General features: G+C 46.0%; 2 protein-coding genes across 4 annotated transcripts in view; one reads left to right on the top strand and one right to left on the bottom strand.

Moving 5' to 3' along the window:
- The window catches only part of ZBTB26 (zinc finger and BTB domain containing 26), a 165,875-nt gene that overhangs the window by 5,444 nt on the left and 136,225 nt on the right, over positions 1-24,206 (bottom strand). The gene's annotated exons all lie outside the window — the stretch shown is intronic.
- Positions 2,251-24,206, top strand: part of PTGS1 (prostaglandin-endoperoxide synthase 1) — a 50,967-nt gene continuing 29,011 nt past the window's right edge. Inside the window, exons 1-2 of the mRNA XM_053373287.1 lie at positions 2,251-2,360; positions 2,494-2,556. Coding sequence (XP_053229262.1) covers positions 2,354-2,360; positions 2,494-2,556 — 70 coding nt within the window. The 5' untranslated portion in view covers positions 2,251-2,353. The remainder of the gene's footprint in view (positions 2,361-2,493; positions 2,557-24,206) is intronic.

Below are 24,206 nucleotides of genomic sequence, written 5' to 3'. Positions count from 1 at the left end.
TCAGCACCAACACTTTGAATTGTGCTCGGAAACGTACTGGGAGCCAGTGTAGGTCTTTCATGACCAGTGTTCAAGACTCACTCTCAGACTAACCTGCCTCACAGGGTTGTTGTGCGGATAATGTGGGCAGGGATCTTCCTATGTTCTCTCTTGGGGGATGACCAACATATGCTGGACTCCTAATTCACATCAGATTCAGGCAGTGGCTCCAGGCTGGTGGGAGGCCAGTAGTATCTTCAAGGCCCCCACGGGACTCCCACCCCTGGAAAAAGCCTCACCATAAGTAAAAGCAGGAGGGGGCTTGGAAACTTTTGGACCTTGCCCAGGCGAGTCGCAAGACTGAGTCAGTCAAGGGAGGCCTTGTGAAGACCTGTTGCAATACAGCTGCTGCTTTGATGACAGATGGGGGAGGGTGAGTGCCGCCTGCTTTTGCCCCAAGCTGTCTGTGGGGCCCAGGAAGCTGCGTGCGATTCTCCTAAATAACACACCTCAGAACCCCCAGGTTCAGTCCTCTGCATCTCTAGGTAGGACTGGGAAAGGTCCCTGCCTGAAACTCTTTTAAGAGTTGCATTTGTAGCCCTGCACAGCAGCTGCCCACACACACACACACACACACACACGCCCAGGCTTAATTTAGAACCCCTTTCAAAAAATAGCACTGGCTGTGCTGCGGAAACTTTCAGTTTCCTCTGTGTCCCAGGCTTGTGTGGCGTTGGTGCTCTGGCATGCAGGAAAGAGCCCTGTGGGTGTCTAAAAAGGTTACCCACCCTACCCTAAGACTGTGGCCTCCGTGGCCAAGGTGCCAATGTTCAGGTGCATATGCATAAGGATATAAGAAGATCACTGACATTCTGCTTCTTTTGATGCCCATGAATTATAGTGTTTCGAAAGAGGAAGGAAAACTTTTCACTACCCACTTTCTTCATGCTCTTAGGGCTATGTACACTTTCGTCCCTTCGGGGGAGGGGACCACTCTTTATGGCTCCATTGGAGCAAATGGCAATTGGGTTTCCCACAGATTCTCATTTGTTCCAATTTGACGCTAAAGAGCAGGTGTTCCATGAGAAAGGAGTGGGGCAAGGGAAACACGGCTCAGACTCATGGTTTTTAGGGGAAGTGTGGAGAGCCCTTGTTTGCCTTTTACATCTCGGGTGTCCGAGGGTCAGGCCTTCTCAATAAAGGACAATCAACATTATATTTTGGGAGTGACTCGTGTCTTTATGCAGCTGCCTTGTTTTTTACTTTCTGGATGCCCCATAATCGTGTTATAAAGTGGTCGTTTTCTGTGTTATAAATCAGTCATGGCCGGGAGTAGTTTCTTTTTGTTTTCCATTGTATTTCTTATCAATAATAATAATAATAAATGGTGTGGCATAAGTAAGTTTTTATTCTGAAATTGTGGCCCAGAGAAAAAAGTTGGAGAACCACTGGTCTAACTGTTGCACTGCTGTAACTGCTTTGAAATGAGACAGTTTATATAATCCTAAGCAGATGCAAGGGAAGGGGGCAGATGCAATTGCTCACCCGCTACTCACTTTCGTAGAGGTGACAGCAAAGTTGTGAAAGTTGGCTTGCTTGTTCTGTGTGTGTGTGTGTGTGTGTGTGTGTGAAAACACTAGGTCACCGCCAGGAGTGCCAGCTTGGCTCTGTGACCGTGGATGCCCAGGGCTGTGGATGCCACGCAGTGTGCAAGGCCCTGACACCAAAATTTGTGGATGCCTGGCCCCTTCATGGGGAATTTTTTCGGTGCTCGGACACCCAGGGCCCCAGCACCAATGGCTACCGCACAATACCAGAAAACTCACCAGCTTGTCCCTTCCAGCTTCTGGGCAGCTCATGTGTCACACTCAAAGACTTGCAAAAAGACCCCCGTCCTAGGAACACCAGAAGAGCCTGCAGGATGAGGCCGATGACCCCTGTAGTCCAGCGTCCAATTAACAAAGATGCCTGTGGGGAACCTGTAGGTAGGATCCAGGCACAAGAGTGCTCTCCCTGTGGCTCTCAGGAACTGGTGTTCAGAAGCATTATTGCCTCTGACAGTGGAGGCAAGGCCATTTCATCCATGAATTTGTCCAGTCCTCTTTTAAAAGTGGTGGCCATCACTGTCTCCTTTGCGAGGGAGTTCCACAGTTTAACCACGTGCTACGTCAGGAATTCTTTCCTTCTCCAAAGAAGAAGTCAAGAGCCCACCGGCACAGCCTGTGCAAACGCAGGCAGAGGCAAGAATCCGAAGGAGGAGCGTCCCACGGGGCGGGGACTTTGCCGGGCTGCCTTTGGAGCCCACAGCAGGCAGGAAAAGGCACAGCTATCTGCCTGCTGGATTTACCGTGCCTGGAGCCTCTCTCCTCTTGCAATGTACTGTAAGTCCTGGCCAAGCGCCTGGCCGCTCCCTGCTGCTGCTGCTGCTGCCCCCTCTTTCCCCCTCCAACCCCCAAGGATTCTTCATCCTCACTCCCACCACTAACCAGCTTCCTTCTTTTTCTGACTTTGCAGGGCTGTGCTGTGCTCTTCCCTTGGTGATGCTCCTTGGTGCCAGCCCTGGAAGCCTCAGCACAGGTAGGGAAACTCTTCCACCATCACCAAGAACACCTGCAAGCTTTTGCAGCAAGCTGCTTGTGCCAGTGAGACCTGGGCAGTGTGGGTGAGAGGCAGACAGAGAGAGAGACTAGCCACGAATGTGCGCCCTGAGGTCTCTGAGGTCAGTGGCACTGGTCATTCCTGGGTGGCGGTGAGAGGGCTGCAGTTGTCGGTCTGCAAAAGGCAAGGATGACACCCTCCCTCCCTCTGCTATTCCTAGGGTGAGCAGGAGGGAATGGACTTTGTTTCCATAGGCTTCTCAGAGGTGCCTGGCTGACCATTGCCAGAAACAGGATACCGGGCTGCGGGTGGGGGAAGGGTTGGTCTGATCCAGCATTTCTTCCCCCTTGCGTTTTTCGGGATGGGAATTTGATTGGAACCAGGTCTTTGCTACAGAAGAGCTCCAATTGTACTTTCACACATCCTGAATTAGGAAGCAAGAGGCTCCAGGGCATCTTGGAGCATGAATATCTGGCAAAGAGGCAGCCAGAGGCTGGGGTTGCTTCTGAGAGGTGTTTGGCTTAGTTATGTGGACTTGAGACCGGGCTCAGAGGAGGTAGCGCATCCATTTAGGTGAGCCCTCCTTCACCTGGTGCCCTGGCACTACCATTCCCATCAGATCCAGACTGCTGGCTGAGACAACTGGGAGTTGTAGTCCAAAACATCTGGAAGGCACCAGGTTCCAGAGCACAGACATGTGGGCGTGTTGTGGAAGTTACGGCATGTGCTTAAGTAACTTACAAAGCTTTTATAATTCACATTTTCCATTGTTGCTCTTTCATATGATAATCAAAACCAGTGGGCATGTGTGTGTGTGTATTAAAGCTTTACCCGCAAGTTAAAAGAAAAGAAAAGAAATGATATAAACATTAAAAAGATTAAATTGTATTTGACATTGATATATTAAGGATTTTTTAAATTTGCAACTCAATATATAGTACAGGGTATATAATTTATATATAATTATTTTCTGCCCTTAAATATTGATCCTGTTTCTTTCTGTTATTTCCTTCTGTAAGATACTAAGCCTTTTTAATTAAAAAAGGTTATAATAATTTACAAATAACTGTATGGCATTTACAAGCAATCCATAGATTGAAACCCGAAGCCTTGCATTCCTAACGGAGGAGAAACAAACCCCATTTTTCTACAGCCTTACCATCTGTCTACCTGCCTTCCCTCTCTCTAATAAGACTTGTTAATTTAATGCTATCGATCATCACCTGAACTTCTGATAACTGCAAAGCAGTTGAGGGTGCCGTATGTTTTTTCCAGTTCAGACAAATTATCATTCTGGCAGTACAGATGGCTATGATGTTTCTGAGCTATTTCTGAGAGCGAAATACTTCTAAGATGTCAGATGAATGTGCTGCAGTGAACATCCTTTGGGAAACAGTACGTGAAGCCCTTAGGGGGCAGAGCACTGTGCTTGTTTCTTTCGGTGCTCAGGGCCAGTTCTGGAGGTAACCAGGCAAAGCGCCCCCAAGCAGGCTCTCCGCTGGTGATGGAAGCATCTGTACTAGGTGTGTGTGTCCCCCCCTCCCGGTCGGTAATTAAAAGGTCTGAGCTTGAGTGCCAAGCATGCGCCTGACGTGAGTGACTTGAGGCTTCCAGCTGTGGAATTCCATCCTGCAATTGGAAATATTTTAAGGGCTCTGGCTGAGGCTGGTGTGAGGCCTCCAGGCCCTTGGGCCACACGGGGCGCGTGGGTGGGCTTGGCCTGAATATCTAAGGTCCTCCATCTTTCACTCCTCACCCCCATCCCTCAAATACCTCCTTTCTTTGCAACCCCTGGTGGGTTGAGAAACTGACCCCTGGGTAACCCCAGTGGGAATGAAAACAGCGAAGGTAGAGCTCAAAACCCCCATCTGGTTCAGAGTCAGGGTGTTCTCCAGGCTGCTACTGCCTTAAAGGAGGGATTCAAGTCTGTGCTTTCAGTTTGCAAAGCGTGACAAAAGGGCTCTGCAACTAATCCACCTTAAAAAAAAAATAAACAGGCTTTTTGCAGTTTGGGAAGCGATGGAGAGAGGCACTGGAAAGTGTAGGGTGAGCAAAAGATGAGCAGGAATATGTGTAAGGACCACTTGAGCAAATCAAGATGTATAATAGAATTGTAGAATTGGAAGGGACCTCAAGGGTCATCTAGTCCAACCCCTGGCAATGCAGGAATCACAGCTACAGAATTCTGCTTAATAAACCTCCAGTGAAGGGGAATCCTCCACTTTCCAAGGGAGTCCACTGCACTGTCATGCAGCTCTTACCGTCAGAAAGCTCTTCCCAATATATGTGATGAGTGTGGGATCAATGCTCAGAAAAGACTGAATATGAGCTAACTCTGCATATGCTAGACACAAGCTATTGTTGATGGATGGATGGATTGGATTTGCACTGGGCTCTTCTGCTAAGAGGGGCTTCCATAGCAACATTTGATAACAACCATTAAAACAGGACAGTCCCTGCCTTCACCTGGAATAACATGACACAAGGGGAAAAGGGACGTGGAGGGAAGAGGAAAAATCAAAACATAGATTTCTAAATAAAATAAAATAAAATAATTAAAATTTTCCTTCCAGTAGCACCTTAGAGACCAACTAAGTTTGTTTTTGGTATGAGCTTTCGTGTGCATGCACACTTCTTCAGATACACAGAAACAGAAGTCACCAGACCCTTATATATAGTGGGAAGAAGTGTGCATGCACATGGAAGCGCATACCAATAACAAACTTAGTTGGTCTCTAAGGTGCTACTGGAAGGAATTATTTTATTTATTTTGTTTTGTTTTGACTACGGCAGACCAACACGGCTACCTACCTGTACACAGATTTCTAAACACTTTCCCCTATATTGACCCAATGCTGACACAAGACGTTCCTGATGGAGCTGGCCTCTCACAACAGAGCCCAGTAATTATGTTTGCTCAGTAATTATGGACCTTTTCAGTGTTGGCTCCCTGTTTGTGGAAAAGTCTTGCCAGGGTGGATCCTATGGCACTACCTTTATCTACTTTTAGGCGCATTTTTAACTTTTAACTTGCATTTTTAACTCTGGCTTTTGGACCTCCATTAGAATCTTTTCTAGTACTTGTGCCATCTTTTAGTGAGGAAGGATCTGTAAGGCCTGGCTGTTACCTGTACAGGTGTGGTTTCTAAGTTTTCTCTTGGCTGCGTTCATTGACGCTGGCTTTTATCTGTTCACATGGTGTTTGTTACATCACTTTGGGTCACTCTGGTAAGAGAGCGAGTAATATAAAAGCAAATATTTATCTGTTTATTGAATTTATATCCCACCTTTTTCCAAGGAGCTCAAGGTGGGGTACACAGTTCACCCCCCTCCCCATTTTATCCTCCCAACTATCCTGGGAGGCAGGTTAGGCTGAGAGGCAGTGACTGGACCCCAAGGTCATCCAGTGAGTTTCATGGCTGAGTGGGAATTCGAACCCTGGTCTCTCCCAGGTCCTAGTCTAACACTCTAACCACTACACAACATTGCCTGGAGGAGTCCTACCAAGCTGGCCTTTCAGCTCTTCCAATCCAGGTCCCTCCTCCTCCTGCTACTGCAAACCTCTCCCCACTGGAGCTGAATTTAGGCCAATGCTGATCCTCCTAACCTCTGTTCCATCACCACTGACACCCATTGAGCACCCACAACTTCAGTTGCTTGAGAGGAATTTGCCTCTGAGCATGTGAAGAATTCTTTCCTCTAACCCCTGATTGCCAGCCAACCCCCAAGTACCCAAGGCTTAGTGGGTGATAGAGGCAGAGAAAGTTTCATTGCATCCCCTTCTCATTCTGCATACCAAACACCTTTCTTTCTCCTACTTTCAAGTTGTTTCCCTGTTGCTAAATTCTAAAACCTACAGAATACAGTGGTACCTTGGGTTAAGTACTTAATTCGTTCCGGAAGTCCATTCTTAACCTGAAACTGTTCTTAACCTGAAGCACCACTTTAGCTAATGGGGCCTCCCGTTGCTGCTGCACCGCCGGAGCACGATTTCTGTTCTCATCCTGAAGCAAAGTTCTTAACTTGAAGCACTATTTCTGGGTTAGCAGAGTCTGTAACCTGAAGCGAATGTAACCTGAAGCGTATGTAACCTGAGGTACCACTGTACAGACAAAGGAGAGTTATAGAGGTGGGAAGAAGAGCAGGGGGGTCAGGGGTTGGGGGTCAAGGCTAACTAAACAGCTCTCACAATGAATATTTTAAGCATTTATTACAATCTGGCATGTTGCAAAAAGGGGAAACTGCAAACCTAGCAACTTCTTTATTTTTTAAAAAAAGTTCCCCAGAACTTCAGAGTTCCTTCATGTATCCTTGTACTCTAGTTTTTCAATCTGGGTCAGTAGAAAAGGGGAAATGGGACTTCATGGCATCTGCATCCTGATAACCCCACACTATAAATTCCTGGAAGGCCTTACAGAATGTGCAGAATGAAATGGAGAACCCATCCACACTTACCATTGTCTTGTGGTTTCTTCATTTGTTCTGTGATTTCAAGCCATGGGTCCTGGAGGGTTTTGCTTTCCCTCGCCACTTTCCCAAACTCACTGCTTATTGCTGAATCGGGACAAATGCCAATCTGCAGAAAACGTGATTGTTGTTGTTTAGTCGTTTAGTCGCGTCCGCCTCTTCGTGACCCCCTGGACCAGAGTACGCCAGGCCCTCCTGTCTTCCACTGCCTCCCGCAGTTTGGTCAAACTCATGCTGGTAGCTTCGAGAACACTGCCCCACCATCTCGTCCTCTGTCGTCCCCTTCTCCTTGTGCCCTCCATCTTTCCCAACACCAGGGTCTTTTCCAGGGAGTCTTCTCTTCTCCTGAGGTGGCCAAAGTATTGGAGCTTCAGCTTCAGGATCTGTCCTTCCAGTGAGCACTCAGGGCTGATTTCCTTCAGAATGGAGAGGTTTGATCTTCTTGCAGTCCATGGGACTCTCAAGAGTCTCCTCCAGCACCAGAATTCAAAAGCATCCATTCTCCGGCGATCAGCCTTCTTTGTGGTCCAGCTCTCACTTCCATACATCACTACAGTACTGGGAAAACCATAGCTTTAAGAAGTCCCAAATGTTGTACCCTTTCCTCACAGGGGAGTCCTTCCATGTCCTTGATCATTTTGGTTACCCTTTCTTGAACCTTTTTGCATCTGGCTATCTATCCACCTTGTTACACTTAGTTCAAAGAGCTCTGCCCTCCCTGCTCAGGTGGGGAAGGGGATCCCCTACCCCACCCAAGGAGAGAGAATATGTGAAGCCAGTTGTGGCATCGTCCCCATGCTGCTCCAGGCTTCTCCAGAGTCTCCTCCAGCACCATAATTCAAAAGCATCCATTCTCCGGCGATCAGCCTTCTTTATGGTCCAGCTCTCACTTCCATACATCACTACTGGGAAAACCATAGCTTTAACTATACAGAACTTTGTTGAAAATGTGATTAACATTGACCATAAAGTGTGGGTTTTCCTGGGGAAGCAATGTGACAAAAGAAAAGCCTCTTGGACCTGTGCCTAGAAATGATGGGGCATTCAGAAGTGTGGGTGAACCCATTGTTCTGTGGGGCCCTGAGGCATTGTTGCCATAGAGTCAAGTATGGGTCCCCCAGCCCACTCTCTGATTAGCTGCCATAAGGCAGCAAGATAAATTCCTGAAGAGTGGAGCTCCATTCATCAGACAGCAGCAAGAATAACAGGAACATCATGCAGAAGGTGTGTTGGCGCATTGTAATATGTGGATTCCACAAGTTGCAAGACATCCTGGTGATAGCTAAGAGAGCAGAAGAGGTATTATTCCAGCATCTGATTTATCTATTCCATCTGTTGGTGGGCTATCCACAGGCACACTCATATTTTCAGAAGCTCCAGGAACGCCTTCTAAGAATGAGAAATGAACTGTGAACCTCTATCTGAGATTACTGTACAGTCATACCTCATGTTACGTCCACTTCATGTTATGTTCTTTCAGGTTATGTCCTGCAGCGACCTGGAAGTACCGGAAAGCATTACTTCTGGGTTTTGCTGTTCGCGCATGCGCAGAAGCACAAAATGACGTCATGTGCATGCACAGAAACGGCAAATCGCAACCCGCGCATGCACTCTTTTCATGTTGCGACCAGGCCTCCGGAATGCATCCCGTTTGCAACCAGAGGTACCATTGTACATTACCTGGAAGCCCATGAAGGTAGAGCTATTGATTGGTAAACATCTGGATGATCCTGGTAACATATGGCTGAGTTCAAATGAGTTATCTTGGCCGGCAACACCCCAGCTAAGATCACATTGTCTGCTTATGAAGATGGGAATTTGACAATGTAGTGAAATGAGATTTCAGCCCAATTCCTCATTAGACAGTGGCTGGAGTAGGGCCTGGTATCTTGGTCCTAACACACACTTCACAGGCATGGATGGAGCACTTGACCTCGTTTTGAAGAGATGGCAGCAAGAAGGCATGAACAGGGTTTTCAGGAACCTCCAGCTCCCTATAGTAGAAGCAGCCTGGCACTGATGGGGCATCTGAAGACTAAGTAGACACCCTTTAATGTAGAGCCTCCAGTGGTGGAACGGGTGGTCAACCTTTGCATTGGTGATGGGGAACTTGTAGCCTTCCACATGTTCTTAGACTGCAATGCCCATCAGCTCTAGCCAGCAGGGCCAGTGGTGAGAAGTCCAACAACCATGGAGGACAAGGCCATCAATGCAAGGCTGGATTAAGACCTTTAGAGACCCTAAGTACTTAAAAGATTTTGGTGCCCCTGTATATATCTAAATCAAAATATAAACAATAAAAAACCATAAAATAAAATTTTATTTTTTGAAATGAAACAAAACCTACAGCAAGATAGAAAAGTAAGATGAATTTTTGTATACTTCCACTTTATTTATATTTGGGGGGGGAATCCTATTTTACTAATTGTAAAGTCTTTGATCAGATCCTCAGAACTAATCTGACATGACACATCTGCTTCCATATTTAGTAGAGATAAGGCATTCAACCTGACTTCTTGCATAGTTGTTCTTTTGGGTTTTTAAATATCCCTCAACTGAGAAAATGAACGCTCAGCTGAGCAATTTGCGGCGAAAAGCAATGACAAACCTAGACAGCATCTTAAAAAGCAGAGACATCACCTTGCCAACAAAGGCCCGTATAGTTAAAGCCGTGGTTTTCCCAGTAGTGATGTATAGAAGTGAGAGCGGGACCATCAAGAAGGCTGATCGCCGAAGAATTGATGCTTTTGAATTCTGGTGCTGGAGAAGACTCTTGAGAGTCCCATGGACTGCAAGAAGATCAAACGCATCCATTCTAAAGGAAATCAGCCCTGAGTGCTCACTGGAAGGACAGATCCTGAAGCTGAGACTTCAGTACTTTGGTCACCTCATGAGAAGAGAAGACTCCTTGGAAAAGACCCTGATGCTGGGAAAGATGGAGGGCACAAGGAGAAGGGGACGACAGAGGACAAGATGGTTGGATAGTGTTCTCAAAGCTACGAGCATGAGTGTGACCAAACTGCGGGAGGCAGTGGAAGACAGGAGTGCCTGGCGTGCTCTGGTCCATGGGGTCATGAAGAGTCGGACTAAACAACAACAACAATGTTAAAAATGCAAACTATATAGGTGCTGCAGCTAGGAAGACAGGTGGTTGGATGAATACTTCCTGGGGTTTTGGTTTTTTAAAAAAGAAAACGCATGCGTACTCTCTTTCCCTCCCTCCCACCATAGGGTTGCCATATTTCAGAAAGTGAAAATCTGGACAGAAAACTCCGGCCCCTCAGCATGGTCCCAGGTGCTGGCAACCCACGCTATGCCACTGATGGTATCCTTCTAGAGGGGTTGTCTAAGTCTGGGAAATTGTAGCCCTTTGAGGGGAATGAGGGGGGGTGTCTCCTAACAAGCAAACTACACTTCCCAGGATACTTAGAGGTGAGCCACGGCTGTTTAAAGTGGTATGATACTGATTTACATTTACATTGTGGATGAGGCCATGTTCTTGAAGCAGTAGAATTAGTGGTGGATTGATTCTGCTTTATTAGTTGTTCTGTGATACTTCCTCAGCGCTGCCACTTATTGTTGTTTGGAAAAGGCTGTAGTTCACCAAAGTGGTACCTTAAACATTTGCAGAACGAAACATCATGAGATTGCAGCAGGAAATTACAGGATATGTACTGACTGGAAACAAAGAAATGTGTCCTCCCCAAAACTTTTGCAGGCATGAAACGTATTGAAAGCCGGATCTCATACTAAAGTCTTGATAGCTTCATGAACAGGGCCGTTTTTAGGTTTGATGAGGCCCTGAGCTACTGAAGGTAATGGGGCCCTTTATATGTCCAGCTGTCCTTTGTCAACAACAAATTGTCACTGCTTTTGTGTTGAATATATGCTATATGGGAATATATGGACCTAATAGGTATCTAAAGCCATTTGCACATAACAAACAGGAGCCTACATAACACCTTTGCTGTATGTAGGTTTTATTTTATTTGTTTTTTAGCTTATATTTTGGAAATGTACACCCAGTTTTTCCCTTATTTTGGGGGGGGGCCAAGAGAGTGAGGCCCTAAGCCTGAGCTTGTTTAGCTTATATGTAAATCTGGCACTGCTCATGAATTGTCACAAATACACAGTCAAAAGGATGCCTGGAGGGACCCAAAAGGAGTCATAGAAATTGGGATCATGAGTAGACAATGTGTTGGCTAATAATTGCACCTCCCCATCCTAGCCCTGGTGCTTCATTAACTTTAATGTAACCTTTGACACCTCCCTCTCCATGGAGGCGCAGGTTGCAGCTACAGCAAAGGCGGCCTTTTTTAATCTCCGCCGTATTAAGCAGTTGGTCCCTTACCTTTCTGGCCCCGATCTGGCCACAGTGATCCATGCGATGGTCACCTCCAGGCTTGATTCCTGTAATTCACTCCAAGTGGGGCTGCCCTTGAAGCTGACTCAGAAACTCCAGCAGGTGCAGAATGCTGCAGCGAGACTCCTTACGGGGTCCTTGCCATGGCATCACATTTATCCAGTGCTTTACCAGCTGCACTGGCTCCCGGTGGAGTACAGGGTCAGGTTTAAGGTGCTGGTTTTAACCTTTAAAGCCCTATATGGCCTAGGACCCTCGTACCTATGGGACCGCCTCTCCTGGTATGTCCCACGGAGGACCTTACAGCCCGCAAATAACAACACTTTGGAAGTCCCGAGCCCCAAGGAGGTCAGATTGGCCTCGGCCAGGGCCTTTTTAGCTCTGGCCCCGGCCTGGTGGAACACCCTACCGCAGGAGACCAGGGCCCTGCGGGATTTGACCTCTTTCCGTAGGGCATGCAAGACGGAGCTGTTCTGCCTGGCCTTTGGGCTGGACTCAGTCTAACCCCCCCCCCTCTCATTTTTATTTTTTTATTTTTTTTATGGAACCCCTCATATGGGATTTTGTATATAAATTTTCCCTCGGCTCTTTTTCTGGTCCATGTAGGACCAGCATGCATAGTTGGTCGCGGTGAATATTTGACGTTTTCTCCCCTTATGGCTTTGATCTATAGGCTACCACTAAAACGAGGCTGCATTTTAAGCTGCATTTTAAACTGTATTCTAACTTATATTTTAATCAACTGTTTTTTGTTTGTTTTGTTTTGTTTTGAATGTTTTTACTATATTTATCTTTAGTCTTAGCTGCCCTGAGCCTGGTCTTGGCTGGGGAGGGCAGGGTATAAATAAAATTTGTTTGTGTGTGTATATTTTTGGGGGGAGGTGTTCCACTGGTTTTGAAGGATTGAAACTGGAGTATTAGCTCATTTATTAACTGATTGCACCATGGCCATAGCCAGGATTTATGTTAAGGGAGACAGAACCTCAGTTAAGTATTTTTATTGATTTACTTGATTTACAATAAAAAGTAAGTTTTATTGTTCCCCACCCTGAGATTTCATGATAAAAGCTAGGCTACCAACGTCTTTAGTAAACATAGTATAAACTTAAATGAAAGCCTCATGACCCAAAGTGAAGCTGCGTTTCCTGGGTCATAACACAGCATTGTTCCCTGGGGCTTTTGTAAAGTAATGTGTGTGGAGGGGTGTGATTTGAAATTGCACGCCACCCTTGTGAGGGCAGCCAGAGGCCAGCCCACACAGGGCTTCTGTGCCTTTCACAGTTGTGCAGGCGAGGGAATTTCAGGAGCTGCACGTTGTCATGCAAGCGATACCTATTGAAAGGTGCAAGATCCGTGTCTGCTTTTAAAAACACAAGACTACCAGAACAGCCCTGCTGGATCAGGCCCATGGACCATGTAGCCCAGCATCCTGTTCCCACTGTGGCCAACCAGATGCCTGTGGGAGGGCAGCAAGCAGGACTTGACCACAAATCTCCCCTCCTGTGGCTCCCAGCATTACTGCCTCCAGTTATGGAAGCAGAAGAGAGCCACCATGCCTAGCAGATGCTGATCGCCTTGTCCTCTATGAATCAATCCTCTTTTAGAGTCCTCCAAATGGATGGCCATTATTGCAAGTTCCATAGTTAACTCCAAGCTGCATGAAGAAGTACTTTCTTTGCTGTTGCCCTGAATCTTTCAACATTCAGCTTTGCTAGATGTCCACAAATCCTGGTGTTGTGACAGAGGGAGGAAAGCTTTTTTCTGCCCACTCTCTTGATTCCAAGCATAATTTTATAACCTTCTCTCGGGTTGCTTCTTTCTTGCCTTTTCTCTTGAGGCATCTGATCAAGGCTTGTTGTTGTTGTTTAGTTGTTTAGTCGTGTCCGACTCTTCGTAACCCCATGGACCAGAGCACGCCAGGACCTCCTGTCTTCCACTGCCTCCCGCAGTTTGGTCAAATTCATGCTGGTAGCTTCGAGAACACTGTCCAACCATCTTGTCCTCTGTTGTCCCCTTCTCCTTGTGCCCACCGTCTTTCCCAACATCAGGGTCTTTTCTCATGAGGTGGCCAAAGTATTGGAGCCTCAACTTCAGGATCTGTCCTTCCAGTGAGCACTTAGAGCTGATTTCCTTCAGAATGGAGAGGTTGGATCTTCTTGCAGTCCATCGGACTCTCAAGTCTCCTCCAGCACCATAATTCAAAAGCATCAATTCTTCAGCGATCAGCCTTCTTTATGGTCCCGCTCTCACTTCCATACATCACTACTGGGAAAACCATAGCTTTAAGAAGTCTCAAATGTTGCACCCTTTCCTCACAGGGGAGTCCTTCCATGTCCTTGATCGTTTTGGTTGCCCTTTCTTGAACCTTTTTGCATCTGGCCATCTATCCACCTTGTTACATTGAGTTCAAAGAGCTCTTCTGCCCTCCCTGCTCAGATGGGGACACCCAGGGACAGAGAATATGTGAAGCCAGTTGTGGCATAGTTCCCATGCTGCTCCAGGCCTCACAACACCACCAGCATCCACAAGGCTTTATTTTTTAAAGTTAAAGAAGGAAAGGGGGTGGACATGACCCTCAGCCACATCAAAAAGCCTTGTTCACACATTACACTGAACACAGGGTCTCTGTACATGTACAAGTGTTTGCATGAAAGAGGGTACACTTGTTGATTTGTACAGGTCAGCTCTTCCATACTCAGGTACACTTACTTGTGAATAACTACAGGTGTGCTGCTCAACACACAATCTGCCTACGCAGATGGTATGAGTGTTGGATGGAATGTGCTAGTATGGTGCAGACTCAGCTCAGCCTGGGCACTCAGCACCAGCTTGCATTATGAATAGAGGCAGGACCCTGAGAATGCACCCAACATTCTCCTGCATGTACCTCTCCGTGGCAAAGGTACAGGTAGGAGGGCAAAACAGTGTTCAGGTGGCCCAATTCAAAAGAGGACCTGTGTTGTTCCTGCACCTTTAATAGTTGCATGGCAGCTGAAATTCCTTCTTCTGCACTTCTTTTCAAGGTGCAAGAGTCCTTGCCACCTTTGTTCCTAGTCTTCTAGGCAAGCTGGTCCCTTGTGATGAAACTTCTCATTAAGGAACCGCAGAGAAGCTTGCAAACAGCCCTTTCTGGGTTTTTTTTCTGTCTCATTCCCAGAAAGAAAAATAGCAGCTAGCTTCCGAAGCGGGAAACAGGCAGAGCTCAGCCTTTACTGGCCTGAGATAAAGGGTTGCTCCCACTTCTTCCAAACTGACTGCTGTATTAATATGTCAGCCCCTTGGCCTCATGCATCCCTCTTGCACTTCCCGGAGGTTAACCACAAATGAACTCCCACAAATGAACAATCTTTAGGGAGTTACCAGGAAGAGCCACCTCCACGCTGTTTTTCAAAGGGACAAGCGAGTTGCGTCCTTTCCTTCCAGCAGATTCAAATAGCTGGGCATTCCAGAAAGTATAACGTTCTGTAAATATGTGAGGAAATAGATAGGCCTTTTAAAAGGGCTTGAGATGTTTGCTTTAACTTAATTTGCAAGTAAGGCATGGGCGAGAGAGGCTTTGACATTCTCCCTTCTCCAGAGGGCTTGATTTAAGCCTTCCTAGGCCCAGATGGTTTATTTATATGTGCAAATGAAACATTTTATCCTCTGGACAAGAACCAGGAATTCTAGCTCAGAAGCTGCAGCCCAGGATAGCGGACACGAGGGATGGGGTTGGGTGGGATTTGCTTCAGAGTTCCTCAAACATTTGTAAGAGCACAGTTTGAATTTATGCATCAAAGGTAATAATTGAATCCCCATTTAAAAATATTCATACCTCTGAATGTTTCTCTTGCAACCCAGGGATGTGTCCACAATGACACTCTCAACCAAGGGAGATGCTGGAGGGGGCAGGGGGCAAGTACCCCCCAAAAGAGTTCACCTCCTCATTCTCCCCCCCCCAAATTCCTGGACTCATTAACATATTGCTGTGTGGCACCCCAGTCTCCAAGTGGTGAGAAATTCCTGTGGTTCCAACTGCTTACCCAGATTCGTTTTTCTTGTAATAAAAGTCACCGGAGATTGCGGTGTCTTTAGGATATGTAGTTTTATTTACACATCTATACAACCTGAGTGTAAGATGGAGAGGCTCACAGCATTAACATTCCAATGGGTTTTGGGATCCAGCACAGAGCAAGCGTGTCTCTGGGTCTCCAGCTTCCAGCCTGCTTTTTCCAGCTCATCTCCCACACACCACCCTGGCTCTTGTTCTCCTACCTAGCAGCCAGGTGAGGAGGGAGAGGAAAGGCCCACCCATCAGCCTGGAGGGCCTCATCCCTTCACTGTAGCTCTTGCAATGGAGTGTTGAATGGTTTCTTTAAATGTAAAGGTTCATCATTGTTCCACCCGATGTGTATGTCTTTAAGGGGCCAGAGCAAGGGCCAGAGCAAGATAATGAGACCCAGCTTTACAGCTGTGAAACATAGCTGGTGCTGCTAGGTTGTATTTGATTAAGGTGTGTCAGCATTTGGGTGTAGTATATAAGGAGCAGCACCTAGCTCTCCCATTACCCTGGGGGATGGGTTGGTGGTTGGGTCTGGTTTGGTTGTTAATGTATTTAGTGTAAAAGGAGTTTTTGTTTTTCTTATTAAAACCTTGTTTAAGTTATTTTTGAGTCGTTTTCTTTTTAATGCATGGTCTCCCCAGCAAGCTCTCTGCAGCGCTACCATACTGCAAACAGACAACATGGAGCCCATCCTTTTGGGTGCGGATGAGGACACTGCAGTGGCCAGCCAAGGCACCGTCTTACAAAGAAACTTCTCTGGCTAGTTTAGCAGTAGGATCCTCTCTTTGAATCTAATGCTCCCCAGGTACAGGATCCTAAGAATTGGAAGGGACTCGTGGCATCATCCAGACTGACCGCCGCAAAGCAAAACATCATTCAAGTGTAAGGTAAAGGGACCCCAGACCATTAGGTCCAGTCGTGACCGACTCTGGGGTTGCAGCACTCATCTCGCTTTACTGGCTGAGAGAGCCGGCGTACAGCTTCCGGGTCATGTGGCCAGCATGACGAAGCCGCTTCTGGCAAACCAGAGCAGCGCACGAAACGCCGTTTACCTTCCCGCCGGAGCGGTACCTATTTATCTCCTTGCACTTTGATGTGCTTTCGAACTGCTAGGTTGGCAGGAGCTGGACCCAAGCAACAGGAGCTCACCCCGTCACGGGGATTCGAACCACCGACCTTCCGATCGGCAAGTCCTAGGCTCTGTGGTTTAACCCACAGCGCCACCCGCATCCCTCATTCAAGTGTAGTCATATATTATTTCTGTAGCTTTCCAACAGTGCAGCTGCCGCTCTTGAGGCAGAAATTTCTGCGTCTTTTGCAGCTGCTGACAAGAGATCATTGAGAACCCAGAAATGGGGAAGCATCTAACTTACAGCATTGAGCAGCCAGATTCCTTTTTTTTATTTATTTTATTTTTATTATTATTGAAATCTTGAAAAACAACATCAAACAATAGCATCAGAAAAAAAACAGAAAAGAAAATAAAAAGAAAAAAAGAGGGGGGAAAACAACATCTATAAACATAAAACAAACAAACTAACATAACATCACTCAGTTGACTTCCTTCCATCTCAGTTTAGGCAAAATAAACTCATATCCTATCTGCAGTTATATTATATCAGCTCTTTACATCGCAGGTTTTAAATTCCGCCCACTGTGATTTTGGTAATACCTAGATTAATTTCAATGTAACTTAAAAATTTACTCCAGGCATTCGTAAACTTTACATTTTTTTGATGCCTGATTTTTTGTGACATTCTTGCTAATTCAATATACTCAAATAGTTTCATTTGCCATTCTCTAATAGTGGGGATGTTTGAGGTTTTCCAGTTTTGCGCTAACAAAATTCTGGCGGCCACCATTGCATATTGAAAGAATGTTTGGTCTTCACTTTTGATCTCCTCTCCTATCATACCTAAAAGGAACGCTTCAGGTTTTTTGGGGAAGGTGTATTTCAATATTTTTTTCAATTCATCATAAATTTGTCCCCAAAATCTTTTCACTTCGTCACAGGTCCACCACATGTGAAAGAAATTACCCTCTTTAATTTTACATTTCCAGCATGTGCTGTCTCCGGTCTTATACATCTTCCCCAGTTTTGCTGGGGTGATGTACCAACGATACATCATTTCCTCCATATTTTCTCGGAGAGCAGCACATGCTGTAAACTTCATACCTTTCTTCCAAAGTTTTACCCATCTGTCAAACTCCAGATTATATCCAAGGTCTCTGGCCCATTTGACCATGACTCCTTTCACCTCTTCATCTTTAGTTTCCCAGTCTAACAGTTGGTTATACATTTTGGATAGAAGTTTAGTATTACTTTCTAAGATTTCCACCTGGTACCTGGACTTTTTTTCACTCTTCCCTATTTTTTTATGATCATACCATAACGCATTAATTTGGTGAAATTGTATCCATCCAGTTAATTTATCCTTTAACTCTTCGTACGGTCTAATTTTCCACCCTCTTTCTGATTTAACTAGGAGATCTTCGTATGTCCATCTTTCACATTCCAGATTTAACTTTTTAGTTGTTAAGATATCAATTGGTGAGAGCCACCAAGGAGTGTCTTTTTCAATAAGCTTTTTATTCCTATTCCAAACTTCAAGTAACGAGCCTCTAATGATGTGATTAGAGAAGCCTCTGTGAATCTTTCCTTTATCCTGCCACAGATAAGCATGCCAGCTGAATCTGATGTTAAATCCCTCTAAATCCAGCAAATCCGTGTTTAAAAAAAAAAAAAAAGAGCAGCCAGATTCCAACCTGGTCTCCACCTCCAGCATCCCAGACCCACCCAACCAGCATGGGAACAGAGCCTTTAGTCACTGAAGAGATGTCTCCTAACCTTTTGCGCTGATTGGAGCCCACCAGAGTGAAAGGAGTATCACCCATGAGGATGGGCTTCCAGGGTCACTTTGTGGGAGAGGTGTCGGAAGGACACTGAGGAGGAATGTGGAGGACCTGAGAGGATAAGAGCAGACAAGCACGTGCAAATTTACCAGCAGCCTCTTACTCTAGTGGTGACCTTGGAAGTTCTTTTCTGACTCCATTGTGGCCACAATACTGCACTCTGGAGTTTCTTGCTGCCATTGAGAGCCTAGGTGCTCTTGAGCTTCACCAGACGCAGGACTTGCACACAACTGAAGAAACATCAATCAAAGTTTGCTGTCCGTTTTGGTTGTCTAAAGCTGCATGAATCAGCACTTGGGTTTAAAGCAATCATTCTGAAATGAGATAGTCACTTCCTTTAGTTTTGAGATGCTGCACAGATTGTCACAGCAACATTTTAAAAGAGATCAAGAGAGTTTTGTGTCACCCCTGAAGACTAGCCAATATATTACACAATAAGCGTTATAACTTAGAACTCTAGTCTGTAACCTCCAGATAGTCCCTTAGCGCCTTTCCCTTCACTCTCCCAATTTTCCATTTTTTTAAAAAAATGTAGGGAGTTGGACTAGATGATGCTTTGGACCTCTTCCAACTCTACAATTTGGTGCTTTGGTTGGGATGGTCTGTTTTTAGGGGGCATTATTTTGGGGTCTTTTTTATTATTTGAGTGGGGGGGTGCAGATAGGTGTTTTCCTGTTTAGAGGTGAGCGACACAGGGAAGACTCAATATGTGTCCTTCATACAGTGGTCTCTCGGGTTATATACGCTTCAGGTTACATACGCTTCAGGTTACAGACTCCGCTAACCCAGAAATAGTGCTTCAGGTTAAGAACTTTGCTTCAGGATGAGAACAGAAATCGGACTCCGGCGGCGCGGCAGCAGCAGGAGGCCCAATTAGCTAAAGTGGTGCTTCAGATTAAGAACAATTTCAGGTTAAGAACAGACCTCCGGAACGAATAAAGTACTTAACCCGAGGTACCACTGCATTGTCAAAAGGATGTCATGAGCTTTAGACAACTGCTTGAGGAATCCCATGGAGTAGCGTCAGTACAAGATCCAGCTAGCATTGTATCATTGATCAGAAAGGGTTGAGCCCCGTCACTTGTATTTTTAAAGTCATCAGCCTCTGGGGGTCTGCATGAGGGTGTGGCAAACTCTTCTGTAGCTGCACTGCTTTTAATTTTTATGTGGGGGGTTGGGGTGTGTGTGCGACAGGACTGCTACAAGCAGTGTGCCATTGTGGTGTGATAAGAGAGTGTGAGACCAGGGTTCAAATTCCCACTCAAGTCATGAAACTCACTGGGGGAACTACCATACAGGCAGGATATAAATGTGATAATAATAAACATATTCATTCATACAGTGGGACCTCAGGTTACATACGCTTCAGGTTACACACTCCGCTAACCCAGAAATGGTGCTTCAGGTTAAGAACTTTGCTTCAGGATGAGAACAGAAATCGGACTCCGGCGGCGCGGCAGCAGCAGGAGACCCCATTAGCTAAAGTGGTGCTTCAGGTTAAGAACGGATCTCCAGAACGAATTAAGTTCTTAACCCGAGGTACCCCCCCCCCTCTCTCTCTCTCTGGTTTTTTACATATCATTTTCAACAATCATTTAACATAACTTCTTATCTTATACAATATTTAGACTTCCATCGACAACCTCTGATGATTTTCCGTTCTTTATCACTTATTCTGCATTTCTTAATTTCTCTATTACTCCTTATTATCATCAACTAATAATTCTCATAGTCTTCCTTGCAATATTTAATATAATCCTCCTTACAGAACTTCTTGCAGTCCAACTAGCGTAATCTGTTCATTACTATTGCTTTTCAAATAGTTCATATATTTACTCCAGTCTTCTAAGAATCTCTGGTCCCGCAGGTTTCGAAACCTTCCTGTTAATTTATCTAATTCCGCATAGTCCAATAAACACGTTCATCTTGCCCCAGCTTGATTGATGGAATCCACTGCCATCAACCTCTCCTTCACTGGAGGTTTCTAAGCAGAGGTTTGATGGCTGCCTGTCCGGGGTCCTTAAGCTGTGATTGCTGCATTGCAGAGGGTTAGACTAGATGACTCTTGGGGTCCCTCCCAACTCTACAATTCTATGATCAGAGGAGGAGGAGATGTCTGTTAATGTCTACCAGTCATGGTGGCTGCATGGCCTTCAGAGTCTGCTTCATCTGCTAGGGAACAGCAGGAGGAAAGGACTGTGCTGCCTGGACATGCCCAGCTGGCTACTCTAGGCCGCATGGATCTCTGGTCTGATCCTGCAGCTGAGCTGTTCTGGAGGTAACTTCTGGCATCCAGTGGTGGGTGCCTATCCCAAAAGCAGGAGGCAGCATCATGGGAACAGGATGTGCGCCACCAGGTCTGCACTTGCCAGGGGAGTGACTCTTGTCCCATGACGCCTGTCCATGCGCAGCCTCAGGTGGGAAGGGCATGTATTCTCATGCCCCTCCATCCCCACCTCACATTCCCTGGGGTTGCCAAGTGTAATTCATCACCACAGCTGAACGAAGCCAGGACTTCCAGAGGACATTCCCTTTAGAGACTGGTGCCAGGAGGGTGTGTGTGCATTCACAAAGCTTCGGGGGAAAGGATCCTTCTGGAAAAGTCCTTCTGGAGGGCAACCAATATGATAATGGATCTGGAAAGCAAGCCTTATGAGGAACAGTGAAGGGAGTTGGGGATGTTTAGCCTGGAGAAGAGGAGACTGAGAGGTGACAGGACAGCCATCTTCATATGTATCTGAAGGGCTGTCACATGGAAGATGGAACTAGCCTGTTTTCTGCTGCTCCAGAGGGTAGGATACAAACCAATGGATTCAAAGGAGATTCTGGCCGTAGTAGATTCAGAAGCATTTTCCAATGGTAAGAGCTGTCTGCAGGGGAATGGACTCCATCATAAGCTGGTGGACCCCTTTTCATTGAAGGTTTTAAAGCAGAGGTTGGATTGGCCACCAGTCACAGATTCCTTAGCTGTGACTTCTGCATTGCAGGAGGTTGGACTAGATGACCCTTGAGGCCCCTTCCAGCTCTGCAATTCTGTGATTCTATGAAATGCTCAACAGACTTAATTGTTAGAGGAATGTAGGACGGACCGTTCCAGTTCAGGAGAATTATGAACAGAATTATTAACATTTATTAATTGTGACCATCTTTATCTTTCTATATTTCACATATGTAAGTTGCTTTTCAACAAGTACCCATGAAGACATGCAAACCATAAAAGAACACCAACATTTCTCACTGAGAAAAGAGATCGGTAAAGGGACCCCTGACCATTAGGTCCAGTTGTGGACGACTCTGGGGTTGCGGTTCTCATCTCGCTTTACTGGCTGAGGAAGCTGGCGTACAGCTTCCGGGTCATGTGGCCAACATGACGAAGCCGCTTCTGGCGAACTAGAGCAGTGCACGGAAACGTGTGTACCTTCCCGCCGGAGCAGTACCTATTTATCTACTTGCACTTTGACGTGCTTTCAAACTGCTAGGTTGGCAGGAGCTGGGACCGAGCAACGGGAGCTCACCCCATCGCAGGGATTCGAACCACCGACCTTCTTTTCGGCAAGTCCCAGGCTCTGTGGTTTAACCCACAGTGCTACCCACGTCCCTGAGAAAAGAGATATTTGCTGGTAAAAAGGAAGAAGTATTTGTGTGCTTCCAAAAAAAAATAAAATACAAAACCCCTCGGAATTATAGTACATACTTTCTCCCTTTCTTTGCGATGCTCTCTGCTTGACCTCTCCAGGAGAGGCTGTTCTCCACCCAGTCAGGAAACTGGGACAGGAGCCAGTAAGGGCTTGGGATCTCACAGAGCAAGGAGTGCATGTTCGGGAAGAGTCCTTGGCTGCCATTTGGTCTAGAGCTGCATTTTTGAGACTGTTACCATCAACTGTTAAGCACCATGTGAATCTCATTCCTCCTTATCTGTCCTGAGGGTGGCCAGTCAGCAGTGATGGAGCCAGGGTTCCTGTATGATTAATAGCTGTGGAGAAGAACTGTAGGTTTCAGCAGGTGAAGACACTCTCTTCTGCACAACTGTTAAAACCGGCATTAAAGTACAGTTTGCCCTGACAGTAGCCCACTGGCCGCCATCACCTCCACCTTCGTTTCCAAAGCCCTGTCCTGAATAGGAAAGTCTTAGCCTGCCCAACAAAAGGTTAATAAGAAGAAGGGAGTCATCCTAATCTCTCTTGGGAGGGGTCTCACAATCTGGGAGCAACTGCAGAAAAGGCCCTCTCTCATGTCACCACCAGCTGTGGAGAGGTGTTCACAAGAGGATCTTAGCACCTGGGCAGGTTCAGACAGAGAGATACAATTATCCAGGTAGCCTAGGGCCAAGCCATGTAGGGCCTTATAGGTCATAACCAGCACTCTGATGCCCAGAAATGGATTGGTCACCAGTGATGTTGTTTTTTTAACAGGGGAATAACATTCTTTCCGTAACCAGGCCTCAGTCAGCAGTCTGACAGCAGCATCTTGGACCAGCTGAAAACTTCCAAACACTTTGCAAAGGCAGCCCCACATGGAGTGTGCTACAGTAGTCCAACTGGGATGTAGCTAAGGCATTGTATCCTGTGAAGCACCAAACTCACAGTTCTGAGCTTTGTGCTTTTAATAATGTATAATTATTCCTTCTGTTTTATTAAATCTGAGATGCCAGAACTCATAGCACTGAAATACAGGGTTTTTTTCCCTAAGCTCACCATACTGTTTAAAAGGTTTTAAGGTTTCTACCAAGTTTTTAGTCTGCTTATGGAAGGTTCAGGCCCACTTCTGGCAACCCTTAGTAGCCCATGCATTTGGAATGGGTGCTCAAAGACCCATGGAATTGTAGAGTTGGGAAGGGCCCTCAAGGGCCATCTAGTTCAACCCCTGCAATTCTGGAATCACAGCTAAATAATCCCTGACAGGTGGCCATCTGGCCTTTGTTTCGAAACTTCCAGGGAAGGAGAGTCCAGCACCTTTTAAGCTGGTCTGATGTCAAACAGCTTCTAGCATCAGAAAATTATTCTGAATGTTTAGTCAGAATCTCCTTTCTTATAACTTGAATCCATTGAGTCCTACCCTCCAGAGCAGAAGAAAATAAGTTTGCTCCCTCTTCCATGGGGCAGCCCTTAAGATATGTGAAGATGGCTATCATATCTCTTCTCAGTCTTCTCTTTTCAAGGCTAGACATACCTTGCTCCTTCAACTGGTCCTCATAAGCTTAGTTTCCAGACCCTTGACCATCTTGGTTGTCCTCCTCTACACACCTTGCAGTTTGTCAATATCCTGCAGAACTGGACACTATTTCTGTTGATGCAGTCAACAACAACAACAAAATAATAAAGCTCAACAACTTTGCCCCCCCCCAAAAAACCCCTCAACATTTGTGTCCAGATTTTCACTTTTTGAAATATGGCAACCCAAATACATACATAGATAACATCATTTTTTCTTGTCTCCTTTCCACAGTCCAAATCAGGGGTAGGCGACCTAAGGCCCGGGGGCTGGATGCGGCCCAGTCGCCTTCTCAATCTGGCCTGCGGACGGTCTGGGAATCAGCATGTTTTTACATGAGTAGAATGTATCCTTTTATTTAAAATGCATCTTTGGGTTATTTGTGGAGCATAGGAATTCGTTCACACACGGTCTGAGGGATGGTGGACTGGCCCATGGCCCACGGCTGAAAAAGGTTGCTGGCCCCTACTCCAAACCATGCTCTAGGCAGCTCACAACATGGGGGAAAATGTAATTACAAACATAGCAAAAGTAGTCAAACAATAAATAAAACATTAAAAAGCACACAACCAAATAGAATAATTTCCATGTAAATCACAAGATGTAAAAGAAAGATACATGAAAGTAATATAA

This window comes from Podarcis raffonei, chromosome Z (genome assembly GCF_027172205.1).
Source record: "Podarcis raffonei isolate rPodRaf1 chromosome Z, rPodRaf1.pri, whole genome shotgun sequence".
Lineage (NCBI taxonomy): Eukaryota > Metazoa > Chordata > Lepidosauria > Squamata > Lacertidae > Podarcis > Podarcis raffonei.
Note: the sequence above shows the minus strand (reverse complement) of the source record. Positions and strands in the feature narration are given on the sequence as shown.